This window comes from Manacus candei, unplaced genomic scaffold (genome assembly GCF_025592945.1).
Source record: "Manacus candei isolate 608988 ecotype Guabito, Panama unplaced genomic scaffold, ASM2559294v1 h1tg000045l, whole genome shotgun sequence".
Classification (NCBI taxonomy): Eukaryota; Metazoa; Chordata; class Aves; order Passeriformes; family Pipridae; genus Manacus; species Manacus candei.
Genome location: NW_026138093.1, coordinates 972,018 through 984,839, shown reverse-complemented (window position 1 = coordinate 984,839; position 12,822 = coordinate 972,018). Strand labels below are relative to the sequence as shown.

General features: G+C 52.4%; 1 protein-coding gene and 1 pseudogene across 1 annotated transcript; one reads left to right on the top strand and one right to left on the bottom strand.

Annotated features, from left to right (window-relative positions):
- LOC127474808 (uncharacterized) overlaps nt 1-12,822 on the bottom strand; it is a 1,366,245-nt pseudogene that overhangs the window by 481,315 nt on the left and 872,108 nt on the right.
- Nucleotides 9,281-10,471, top strand: LOC127474873 (olfactory receptor 14J1-like). Its single transcript, XM_051796191.1, has one exon. It carries the CDS (start codon nt 9,281-9,283, stop codon nt 10,280-10,282), a length of 1,002 nt encoding a protein of 333 aa, XP_051652151.1. The 3' UTR covers nt 10,283-10,471.

The following is a 12,822-nucleotide window of genomic DNA, read 5'->3' as shown; positions in this document are numbered from 1 at the left end:
GTGGGAGGCTGCTCCAGGGGTCTGCAGGAGGCCTCGTGCTCTGCTCGGCCCCAGCACTGGCTGGTCCCAACACCCCCGGCTGCCCCCGGCCCTGGGCAGCTCTGCTGCCACAGGCTGTGCCCTCACCATGGCCCTGCAATGGCCCTGCCTGTCCCTCACCCGTGGCCCTGCCCGTGGCCCTGTCCCTTGGCTCTCTCTCTGCCAGCTCAGTGTGGGGCACACGGGCTGGGGGTCCCTCCCAAGCCCCCCGGGCAGCCGGCGTTGGCTGGGGGGATGTGAGGGCTGGGCCTGCTCAGCACACTGACTCCACCCCCTCCCTGCCCAGCCCATTCCAAGGCCTGATTACTCTCTTGGGAAAAAATTCCTTCCCAATATCCAACCTAAACCTCCCCTGGCACAGCTCCAGACCCAGCCCTCTTGTCCTACTGCTGCTTCCTGGCAGAACAGCCCCAGCCCCACCTGGCTCCAACCTCCTGGCAGGGACTTGCAGACAGTCAGGAGGTCTCCCCTGAGCCTCCTCTTCTCCAGCCTCAACACCCCCAGCTCCCTCAGCCTCTCCTCACACCACTTGTGCTCCACTCCCTTCCCCAGCCTCGCTGCTCTTCTCTGGATCCTCTGACCCCCAAAATGCTCCCCCTCCCATAGAAAGGCCAAGGGCATCTGGGGACAGTTGGGGGGCTTTGTGGGGCACTGGGTGATTACTGGGGGATACTGGGACACACTGGGGGGAACCAGAGGGCACTGGGAGGACTGGGGGGTTACTGAGGGACACTGGGAGGGCACTGGGAGGGACTGGAGGTGAACTGGGGCACACTGGGGAGCACTGGGAGAGAACTGGAGAGTTACTGGGGGATTACCAAGATACATGGAGGGACACTGGCAGGTTACTGGGCCATACTGGAGGTTACTGGGTGCTCACTGCAGGATCACTGGGCCATACTGGGGGGCAGTGGGAGGTCACTGGGACACACTGGGTGGTCACTGAGGGGGTTACTGGGCCATACTGAGCGTAACTGGGAGGTCACTGGGATATACTGGGGGCACTGGGATCCCCTTACGTGGATGTGGTACATCTCCCTCCCCTGGATTTTTGGGGGTATCCCTAGGACCCCTCCCCTGGGGGTTGGAGGGTCCCACTGCTGGGCTTTAGGGGACCCCCTAAAATACCCTCAAAACCCCTGAAATTCCCCCCTCGACCCATCGAAACCTCCTCAAGGACCCCTCATCCCTCCCCAGCACCCCCTAAACCCTCTCAGTGACCCACAAAACCCACCTGAGACTCCCCAAGCCCATTCAGGGACCCACAGTCCCCCCCACAGGCCCTCCAAACAGTCTGGGACACCTTAAACCCCCCTAGAGATCCCAAAACTGCCTCAAAGGTCCCCACAAAGCCTCCCAGGAACCCCAAACCTCCCCAGAGAGCCCCAAAGCCCACCTGGGACACTCCAAATCTTCTCAGAAAACAAAACCCACATCAGAGCTGCCCAAAACCCTCCAGGGACCTTCAACCTTCCCCCCGAGTCCTTTCAGGGATCCCTCAAAACGTCCCCGGGAACCCCCGAACCCCCCCGCTAAACCCCCCCGAGGCCTCCAGCCTTTCCACCCACAGCCGCGCTCCCCGCAGCCCCCGAGGGGATCCCCAGACCCCGCTCTCGCCGCCCCCCCGCCAACTCACCCAGCGAAGTGCAGCGGCCGCAGGCGAGTCCTCCTCACTCCCGACCACGAGGCCAAAATGGCGCTCGCTCCGCGCGCCCTCCGCCTTTACAAACCCGCCCCGCAGCCAATCAGCGCGCGGCCACGGCCCCTGCCCGCCCCCCGCCTGCGCGGGGCATTGTGGGAGTTGTAGTCCCTGCGGCGGGGGAGGATCGGACTTGTTGGGTTTTAGTTTTTGTCTTCTTTTATTTTCTCTTTTTTCTTTCTTTCTTTTCTTTCTTTTTTCTTTCTTTTTTCTTTTCTTCCCTTTTTTCTCTCTCTTTTTTCTTTATTCTCTTTTTTTCTTTTTTCTCTTTTTTTTTCTCATTTTTTCTTTTTTTCTTTCCTTTTTTTTCTCTTTTTTTCTCTTTTTTCCCCTCTTTTTTATTTTTGTTTTTTCTTATTATTTCCATTTCCCTTTTTTTTTTACATTGTTTTCTATCAGTTGTACTTTCAAGGAAGATTTATACTCAGATCAAAACAATCCCCAGGTACATATCCTGCCACAACAGATAATCTGCCATTGTTCCAGGTTTGTGAGGATTCCCAAGATCACAAACACTGAGACACCAAGGGTGGAAGTGAAGCAACTTTATCCTGTCCCTCGCCACAGCCTCCAATCCACACCCAGCCCTGGATTTCTGCAAAGCCGCTGGGCAGGAGCAGGAGATGGAGCTGGTGCTCGGCGGGAGGGGCAGCAACAACAAACCCGTGTCTTTGGCACAGGGGAAGGAATTTAGTGCTTGAGGGGTTACATTCCACAGGCTCCCCTGGGGATCAGCTTATGCTGGGACAGTGAGAACAGCAAGGACATTCCTAATAAAAATGCCAGAGGGAAGGGAGCGGAGGGGGAGCAGGGGCAGGAAAAGGAAGCAGAGCGATGGAAGATGGGCTGGGGCGGTCGGGGCTGGGGGAAGGCAGGCTGGACAATGCCTTGTTTGGTCCAGCAGCTGGACCAGCTCCAGGGCAGGTGTCGGGGCAGCCTCTGCCACAGGGACATGGACAAACAGACCCTACAAAAGCTCTCAGAGGGGTTGGGGGCTCTGGGCGGGGCTGCGCTCTCGCCTCAAGCCAGGATATCCCAGGGCAGTGGAACAGCAATTCCTGTCAGCTCCCAGCAAAGATTATTGGGGTTTGCACTGGGGAAATATTGACGCTCCAGCTTCTTCTTCTCTTTTTAGAACTTTGAGCTTGCAGTCGGGTAGAAGGGCTGGTGGGGGAGTGGGAAGAGACCCACTGAGGGACACATCTCATCCCTCAGTTAGATGGAGCTAAACCCCTGATCTTGCTTAGGAAGAGCTGCTGATGCTCAGTTGTCTTCTTTCCCTTCTGCTTTAGTGGGATATTACATTTCCCTGCAGTATTTGGGATAGAATGGTATGTCAGCTGGAATGGTTTGGTTCTTATAGAAAGCATGAACGCATTTTAAGGAAGGTATTTTTACATAGGTGAGGCCTCCAAAAATAACCCAAAAAACCCAAAAAGTAATATAAGTGCAGAATAGAGTAAACTTTGGGGTTTTCTTTTTAATTCTTGGGTAGAAAACCATCCCCGTTAGGGACAGCAATTTATTGCATTGCTGAAAAAAAAAAACCCAACCAACCAACAAACAAAGAAGTCTGAATTTGTTCTCCTTCAGATTTGTTTTTGATCATAATAATCCTTCTAGTGAAAAGGGCCAATTTACTTTTTCTAGAGGAATATTTTAAGTGTGATTATCACAATATCACAGATGCTGAAAAGGTCTAAAATAGGACATTGACCTTGAACGTGTTCCTGCATTTAGGATGTGGTGCTTAACATTCAAAAAACAATAGAACTGCAACTCATTTATTAAGGAATCATCTCAAAATGTTCACTCTTGCTCTGTAAAGACATGCCATCAGGATTGTAAAAAGCTTGCAGTATCCCATGAAGTACATGTGGTATTTTATCAGTGTAAATATAAGATTATCCTATACCAGTGAAGGCAGTCACCTAAATACCCATACCCATGCCCTTGAAAATAAAACAAGGAGAAAATATGGAGTATTTGTTTGAGACCAGATAAACTGAATGTAGTTCAGTAACATGGTAAGGCAATTGCTGTTATTGCACAGAGACATTTCTTTCTATGCTGGAACTGAGGGTAGCAGCAAAAGCTAAAAGCCTTGCTCTGTGTCTTTGTGAACACACTGTGGGTAAGTTCAAAGGAGCATTCAGAGATTGTGTTGTGTGAGCCTTTTTCCCTAAGATCAAAACAAGGAGTAATTATTGCTAAATCCAGCAGATGGCTTTTTCTCTTTATTCCCAATCACTGATTAAAGAAACATAACTCAGATGTGATCTCACTCTGTGCTCCAGTGACATTAACATTAGAACAATATTGTCACTGTCTACTGGTCTCTTGTGCTCCTCACTGGAAGGCACTTGGTGCACCCCTGGATATCCTGCTAATGAGGTAAAAAACTAACCCTTCTAAAGTTCCAGATTTTCTTCACCTGTTTGGACACAGTTGGACAAACTGGACCAAGTTAGAACTTGAAAGCCATCTGCTGGATTTAGCATTAATTATTCTTTGTTTTGATCATAGAGGAAAAAAGCTCACACAACACAATCTCTGTGGACCCAACAGAGAAAACATCCCCAGGGTCTTGTTAGAGCACAAACCTGCAAACAGGGATGACAGGTCAGAGAATCACAGAATCATCAAGGTTGGAAGAGACCTTCCAGATCTTCTAGTCCAACTGTCAACCCAGCACCACCAGAATCACCCCTAAACCCCATCCCAAAGCGCTACATCCAGATGCCACCTGAATGCTTCCAGAGACTGCACCACCTCCCTGGGCTACTTGTTCCGATGCCTGAGCACTCTCTCAGTGGAAAAAGGGTTTTTGAATATCTAATATGAACCTTACCCGATGCAATTTAAGGTCATTTCCTCTCTTCCTGTCACTAAAGGCTTTGCAGAAGAGACCAACCCCCACCCCACTAAAACCTCCTTTCAGGTCATTGCAGAGAGTCCCCCCACCCACCCCCAAGTCCCTTCCTGCTGAGCAGCTCTCCAGCCCCTCTGCCCCCAGTCTGGAGCGTTCCAGGGGGTTGTTGGGACCCAAGGGCAGGCCCTGACACTTGACCTTATTGATCCAGCCTGTCCAGATCCCTCTGCAGAGCTGAAGTCAGACCACCAGCAGTCCAAGGTTTCAGTTCTGCTGCCCCCTCCTTCTTTCATTCAGAAAGGAAAATCCCATCATTTTGGGGTCTCTGTGCCCGTCAGCTCTGACCACCACATCCCCCACCAGTCACAGAATCATGGAATGGTTTGGGTTGGAAGGGACCTTAAAGAGCATCTCAGTCCAACCCCCTGCCATGGGCAGGGACACCTTCCACTAGACTCAGAGCTCAGAACCCCATCCAACCTGGCCATGAACACTTCCAGGGATGGGGCAGCCAGAACTTCTCTGAGCAACCTTTGCCAGGATCTCACTACCATCACAGTCCAGAAATTCCTCTTAATATCCCATCTAACCCTTCCCTTTCTCAGTGTGAAGCCATTCCCCTTGTCCTGTCACTCCAGGCCCTTCTCCAAAGTCTCTCTCCATCTTTCTTGTTGGCTCCCTTCAGGCACTGCAAGGCCACAATTAGGTCACCCCAAAGCCTTCTCTTTTCCAGCCTTAACAATACCAATTCTCTCAGCCTTTCCTCACAGCAGAGCTGCTCCATCCCTCTGATCCCTTTGGTGTTCTCCTCTGGACTCACTCCAACAGGTCCATGTCCTTCCTGTGCTGGAGCCCAGAGCTGGAGGCAGCTCTGCAGGGCTGACAACATTACAGCCCTGTGTGTTCCAGCAAGGACACTGTGGAACCTCCTGGAGTAAAGGGGCCATTGTGACACTGTAGGGCCTTCTGGAGTCAAAGAACCCTGGGACACTGTGGAACCTCATGGAACCAAGGGTTCATTGTGGCATGAAGGCCCTCTTGGAACTAAGGGAGCCCTGAGACATTTGGGACCTCATAGAATCAGGGGCCATTGTGACACTGAGGAACCTCAGGGACTCATGGGACCAAAGGAACCGTGGGACAGTGTGGAACCACATGGAATTACTAGGCCATTGTGACACTGCAGGGCCTCATGGAACCCATGGAACCCTGAGACTTTTCATAACCTCATGGACTCAAGGGGCCACTGTGACACTGCAGAGCATCATGGAAACAAAAGGACCCCGGGACACTGTGGACCTCAAGAAATCAAGGACCCATATTGGCACTGTGGAACCTCATGGGATCAAGGGGCCATTGTCACACTGCAGCGTCCCCTGGAAGCAAAGGAATCCTTGTGACATTGTGGAACCTCATGGAACAAACGGGCCATTTTGACCCTACAGGGCTCATGGAACCAAAGGATTCCTGGGACACTGTGGAAGCTCATGGAACCAAGGGGCCACTGTGATATGTGGGGCCTCCTAGAACCAAAGGAGTCCTGAGACATTTTGCAAACTCATGGAATCAAGGGTCCATTATCACACTGCAGAGCCTTACGAAGCCAAATGGACCCTGTGACTCTGTGGAACCTCATGGAATCCAGTGGCCATTCCCACACTGTAAAACCTCATGGATACTCTCAGGTTCCCATTATTAAAAGACACCTCTGCCTAAATTCAGCTGCAAAGGAGACCATGTGCCAAAGTCAGCAGTCCAGGTTTGATTTAACAGTAAATAGGAGGGAGAGAAAGAGAAAGAAATAGAAAGAGAGAAGAAGGGGGTGGTAGGAAGCCAGTGAGAGAGAGACAGAGATGAAGTAAATGTATCACACCATGGAGATCCCTGAGGCTCCCACCGGTCCTTCACCCTGCTCTGCTCGGTGGAGGGTCCCCAAGTTGTGCTTCTGGGCTATCACTTTTATACAGCCCAAGCCCTGGGTATTCAGGGGGGTAGATGCTGTTCCCACAGCTTGGGCTGGCACGTCTACAAGGACTTGCTTCCTTTTCCACAGCTTGCCACGGTGGGAGTTTTGCCCGGTGTGCTTCCAGTCTGCAGGTGGGAATCTTTGTCTGGATGGGTTCCCCAGACCTGCCTTACCAGCCCTGGCTTCCTCTTGGGTCTGTCTGCTCTTTCCCACACTCTGCACAGTGCAATTCTGTCCTGGGGGCTACTTCCAAAGCTTCACCTCCCTTTAGGCCTTGGAATTAAATACCTTCCTGTTTGCCACCAGTGCTTGTGTGTTGTGGTGCCTTATGGGATTTTCCTGCTTTGACAGTGTTTTGAGACAGTTCATTGTGCCCTTCAAGTCCTTCCATGTGCACACACACACCACTCTCACCAGTGTCTGGCCCTCCAAAGAACACAAGCCCTGATGATTTGTAGCTCCCACTCCAGTGGTTGGCACTTGGACCTCCCTCCGTACCCAGAGCTCAGAGCTCCCTTGTGCCAGAATGTTTAAAGATATTGTGCCTCATTCTGCCAAGACAACCCTTGGAAAAAAGTGTCCCTCTGTGTTTCCTGGGATAAGAGCACTCTATTGTCATCTTCCAAAACCTTGGAGAGGTCCCAGAGATGTCCCAGGAGGGAATTTGGGGCCTCAAGCACATGACCCTTATATAGAGGCTGAGGACTCAGGGGTCAGGGGTGTGAAGATTGAGGACAGTAGAGGAGCAGCCTGAGAGGTCTGGAAGGGGGGTGTGAGAGCTGGTGGAGCTTTTCTTCCTGTCAGAAAACAGCCTAAGAAAGAACTAGTGCCACCAAGGGCAGCTGGGGTGGCCTAGACTGGTGACAGAAGTCAGAAATTTCCCTCTGAGGTCAGTGTTGTGGTGCAATATGTCACCAAGAAGGAGTCTGGATGAGCCCAAGGCTTTGTGTGCGCAGGAAGAGCCAGGGAGGACGCAGAGATGTCAGTGCAGGAAGGTGCCAGCCAGGTGGGGCAGCCGGGGGGATGACGACAGCCTGCAGGGAAAGGGGCAGGGCATGGACACCGTAGGACAGCCTGGGCTGGAGAGGAGACAGGCATGGGGAGAAGCTGAAAGGCCCTGACACAGCCACCTTCTGCAGGCCTTTGGCCAGGGCTGCTGTCTGTGCCCCTGATGCCAGGAGGAGGGGAGTGGCCCTTGCAGCCCTGGGGCCTCATGGCCTCCTTGTCCCTGCTCAGCAGCCTGGCAGGTGCCACCCCATGGTCCTGCCCTTGGCACTGCACATCCCACATCCCAGTGCCCCAGGAAGAGCCCTGAGGAATGAGGCAGGGACAGGATCTGCCTTCCCAGGGGCTGGGGGTCAGAGTTTGGCCTTTGGAATAATGAAAGACATTCAGGTTCCCTTATCATCACAGTTACCTTTCCCTTGTTTGTCCATCCTTGTCATCACTGTCTGCAGTTTTTTGCTCTAACTGGAACCTGGGGACACGTTCTCAGTTATGCCCCTCAGTGGGACTCATTAGCACTACAAGAAACTTTAGTGTTTCAATCTCACTTTGACTTCTTGAGAAGTTGTTTGAACTTCCTCTCAGGGACTGAGTCTCATGTAAACAACACCAAACCCCCTGAGGGTCATGAAATACCTGGGGCTGTTGCTGTGCTGCTGAGCTGGGCCGGGCTCCTGGCACACAGGGAGCTCCTGGCAAGCAAGAAGAGCTTCAAAGAGACAGCTCTGCTGGTGAGCAGCTCCTCTGCACAGCCCAGCAGGGCTGAGGGCACTGCCTGCAGCATCCAGGGCAGGGGAGTGAGACAGAGAGAAGTTAAAGGCTGTTAGATGTAGAATGATGCTGAGACCTCACTGGGGGAGAATTTTTAACAGATCTTGGAACAGGAAGTCTGGTCATGCAGGGCAATGGGACTGCAGCTTTTGGAGGCATCTGGGAAAGCTGGCACTGCCCAACAACTACAGATTCTCTAAGTGCAACTCTGAGAGCATCTGGAGTGCAGAGGAGGAGGACATGCTCAGAGCTCCAGCTCCCTCTCAGAATATTTCCAAGACAAAGATTTTTATAAGGTTAAAGAAATTTCCTGAGATTGTGTTTCCAGTTTCCAACTCTTGAGGAATGGGAGGAATAATTAAGAAAGTATTAATTTTGACAAGTCCCTGAGACATCTGAACTGTGAGTGCTCAGTAGGTCTGTCTGAGCTTCCTAATGTGCTTTCAGCCACTGCTCTGCCTGTGGGCAGCACCAGCATCACCTCTGCTAGACCCATCAGGACTAGTCTGAGATGTCCTTTTTGCACCTGCAAACGGAATATGACCCCTACCAGTGCAGCCTGTGGTGCTGGGGAAGGAGCTGAGTCTGCTTAAATCAAATGCCATCATAAGGACACTTGGCTGTCTCCCTGAGGTTTCCTTCCAGGCTCTGAATTCCCCTCCAGGTTGGAAACCTGTCCCTAAACATCTCCTTGTTATGTGAAATGCCTGTACAGAAGCACAGTGATGCTAAAACAGAGAAAATGCTGTTCAGTAGGAACCCAGCACTGGAGCTGAAGGAAGATCTCCTAGGAAATCAAAAGGTTGTCTGGGTGTGACATGGGGAGTGTCTGTAGAATACAGCTTTGACTTTGTTTAGATAAGTCCACACTAACTGGCCTCTTACTGTCTTCTCCTCTGTGTTGGAAACAAACACCCAGAGGCAGCAAATGTCCAACAGCAGCTCCCTCACCCAGTTCCTCCTCCTGGCATTCGCAGACAGGCGGGAGCTGCAGCTCCTGCACTTCTGGCTCTTCCTGGCCATCTCCCTGGCTGCCCTCCTGGCCAACGGCCTCATCCTCAGCGCCGTAGCCTGTGACCACCACCTGCACACCCCCATGGGCTTCTTCCTGCTCAACCTCTCCCTCACAGACCTGGGCTGCATCTGCACCACTGTCCCCAAAGCCATGCACAATTCCCTCTGGGACAACACAACCATCTCCTACACAGGATGTGCTGCACAGGTCCTTTTCTTTTATTTCTTCATGTCAGCAGAGTTTTCCCTCCTCACCATCATGTGCTACGACCGCTACGTTGCCATCTGCAAACCCCTGCACTACGGGACCCTCCTGGGCAGCAGAGCTTGTGCCTACATGGCAGCAGCTGCCTGGGCCACTGGGTTTCTCCATACTCTGCTGCACACAGCCAATACATTTTCCCTACCCCTGTGTCAGGGCAATGCCCTGGGCCAGTTCTTCTGTGAAATCCCTGCCATCCACAAGCTCTCCTGCTCACACTCAGGTTACCTCAGGGAAATATGGTTCATTGTGTTTAGTGTCTGTTTAGTGTTCGGTTGTTTCATTTTCATTGTTTTCTCCTATGTGCAGATCTTCAGGGCTGTGCTGAGGATCCCCTCTCAGCAGGGACGGCACAAAGCCTTTTCCACCTGCCTCCCTCACCTGGTCGTGGTCTCCCTGTTTGTCAGCACTGCCATATTTTCCGACCTGAAGCCCCCCTCCATCTCCTCCCCATCCCTGGACCTGGTGGTGGCAGTTCTGTACTCGGTGGTTCCTCCAGCACTGAACCCCCTCATCTACAGCCTCAGGAACCAGGAGCTCAAGGATGCCCTGAGGAAAATGATGACTAGATGCTTTTCAAGAGCAATAACCTGCCTGTTTTCTTCTGCACAACAGTCATTGTGTAACCATTTACTGGCCCAGCCTGCTTTCTAAATCTTTTGAGAGTGGTGGTGGGGGCCGTTTCCTACATTTTTTCCTCTTTAAATGTTGTTAACACAGAAATTTATTCTCCATCTCATACCTAATTCACTCTCTCTTTGTTTTGACCCACAATTGTGTAAATGAGGGATCATTCTCTGTGTGCATTTAAAGAAAATAAAAGTTTCTGCAGCAATTTCTTTGTCAAACATCTTGCCTTTGTTATTCTGTACATGAGGAATCACAATCTCTGAGTAGAATAAAGGTCTTGAATTCTTTTTTCCAGATTCTCCCTCCAACAACTTCCCTGAAGCTGGAGGGCAGTGCTTGTGTGCAGAGGAGAAAGGGTAAAGAGTCCTGGTACAGGAGCACTGCCAGGGAGCAGCAGCTCTTGGCCTTTTCAGAGATACTCTTTTTCCACTGCCTCCCTCTGCTTTGTGGTCCTTGCCCAAGGCCTGAGTGCTCTGGCAGCTCAGTCCCTGCTGTGTGTCAGTCCTGTGACCTGGGCACTGCTGGGACAGGGCTGGGCTCCTTAACATCATTTTCATCATGAAAGGGGATCCCCTTGGGCAGTTCCTGAAGACTTTGTTCTTTTTGAAAGGTTGGTGTAAAGAACAAGGCCAAGGAATAGACTCTCCAAAGTCTCATTGTTTTGCTTGTTTCCCCATTCAGTCCCTGCAGTGAGAGAAGTGACTCACTGGGGTACTTGAGGGACTGAGGGCTGTTTCAGATGTTCTGTGCTGGTGGTCAGTGGCAAATGGTCTCCACGTCACCTGCCTGGGGCTCTGCAGCTTGTGAGGGTTCTGATGGCCTTTCCTACTTGTCTGTAGGAAGTGCAGGAGAGCACAGAGGATCTGCAGGGACAGCCTGTCGCATCCAGTCAGCAGGGAATGGAGCCCTGGAGCAGAATCCTGCCCAGGGTGGAGTCACCCAGAGATCAAGTACTAAATCTGACTGTGAACTGGTAAAGGAGAGTTCTGCAACCCCAGGGGATGCAGCAGGAACAGAGAAAGGACTCTGGCCAGTGACTCGTCTGACCCGCAGTGAACTCCCCTTGTGCCTCCCCAGTTCAGGGAGGGCTGTACCAGAGCCAGGGGTGGGCTTTCCAGGAGGGTGTCCTGAAGAACTCTCCAGCCCACAGGCTGCATGGAGTGGAGCCCTGCCCTGCCCTTTGTGCCATTGGAAACAGCCCATGGTCCTGCCCAGCCTTGTTCTTGCCTACTGAGCCTTCCAGGACTATGGCAGAGGGTGGAGAGGAGTGATCCCCATCCTGCTGGGTCTGCTCCCCACCCTGACCAGCATGGCCAGTGCAGGGTCAGCCCAGGGTGCCACAGCCCCACACTCTGCAGAGCAGCACCTCCAGCTCAGGGCCCTGCAGGGATCCCAGGCTGGGATCTGCAACTGGCCAAGGCAGCCTGGACACACTGACCTGGGCAAAGGGATGTCCCTGCAGAAGAGCAAGGCAGCATTTCTGGGCCTGCAGAGAGGAATCTCTGACACAGAGAAACCTCTCTCTGCAGCCCCCCTGGGGATAGGCTGCTCTGTCCCTGAGCCAGGACTCTGGGCTGGGCTGGGCAGAGGGGCTGGCACTGAGGGGCACAGTCAGGCTGTGCTGGGCATCTCCTGCAGGTGACACCAGGGCTCCTGCAGTTTCCCTGACCTCCATTTCCTCCTGCCATGCTGAGTGTCCAGCCCCTGAGCTGATGGGGATGCTGAGACTCCTCTCTGTGCCCCAGGAGCTGCTGTGCCCTTCAGAGGGGCTGGGGCTGTGGGGGGAGTGCCCAGAGCTCTGCAGCACCCTGGGCTGGGCACTGCTGTGGGGCCAGACCAGACTGGGCTGCTCCACCAGTTGACCTCTCTAACGGTATCACTTCTAATTTTCTCCTGAAGAACCATGAGAATATGTGTTGTGTCCTGTACACTAAACTGAAACTGTGGGATAATTCAAAAGGTTTTGGAGTCAGGGATATTGAGAAGTCCAGGCAGTGTCACTGGGAGACCTCTCCAAAAGACTTGCAAAGGCCAGAGCCATCCCAGAGCTTCCTGGGGCCTTGGCAAAGGCAGACATGGAACCAGTCTGCAAACAGGGTAGCAAGGTGGGTTGGCAGAGTTCCAGACTGCTCAGGCTCAGCAGGGAAGGGGATATGACAAGTCTTCCTGCAGCCATTCCCAGGCATGGGAAGGACAAGCAGGGATTGCAGAACCCCTGTGGGAGGGAAAAGAAGGGGATATTGTGTGCCCAGACTTTTTCAAGGCTCTTGACATTGTCTCCTGTGGTCTCCTTAGAGGCAGACCTTTGAGAGCTGGACTGGAGAAGTGAAACATGTGGTGAGTGGGAAGTTGAATGACTGATGAGGGTCAAAAGTCATGGCACAAATTCCTCTGGGCAGCAATTCCCAGGTGACATCCATCAGGGACCAGCCCTTGACCATTCCTATGGAACATCTTTATTATGTCTCTGGGTGATGGGATGAAATGCACTTTCCACTCCTTTGTGGATGATGCCAAGTTGCAGCGAGTCTGTGAGAAACCTCGTCTAGTTAATGGTGACTTGG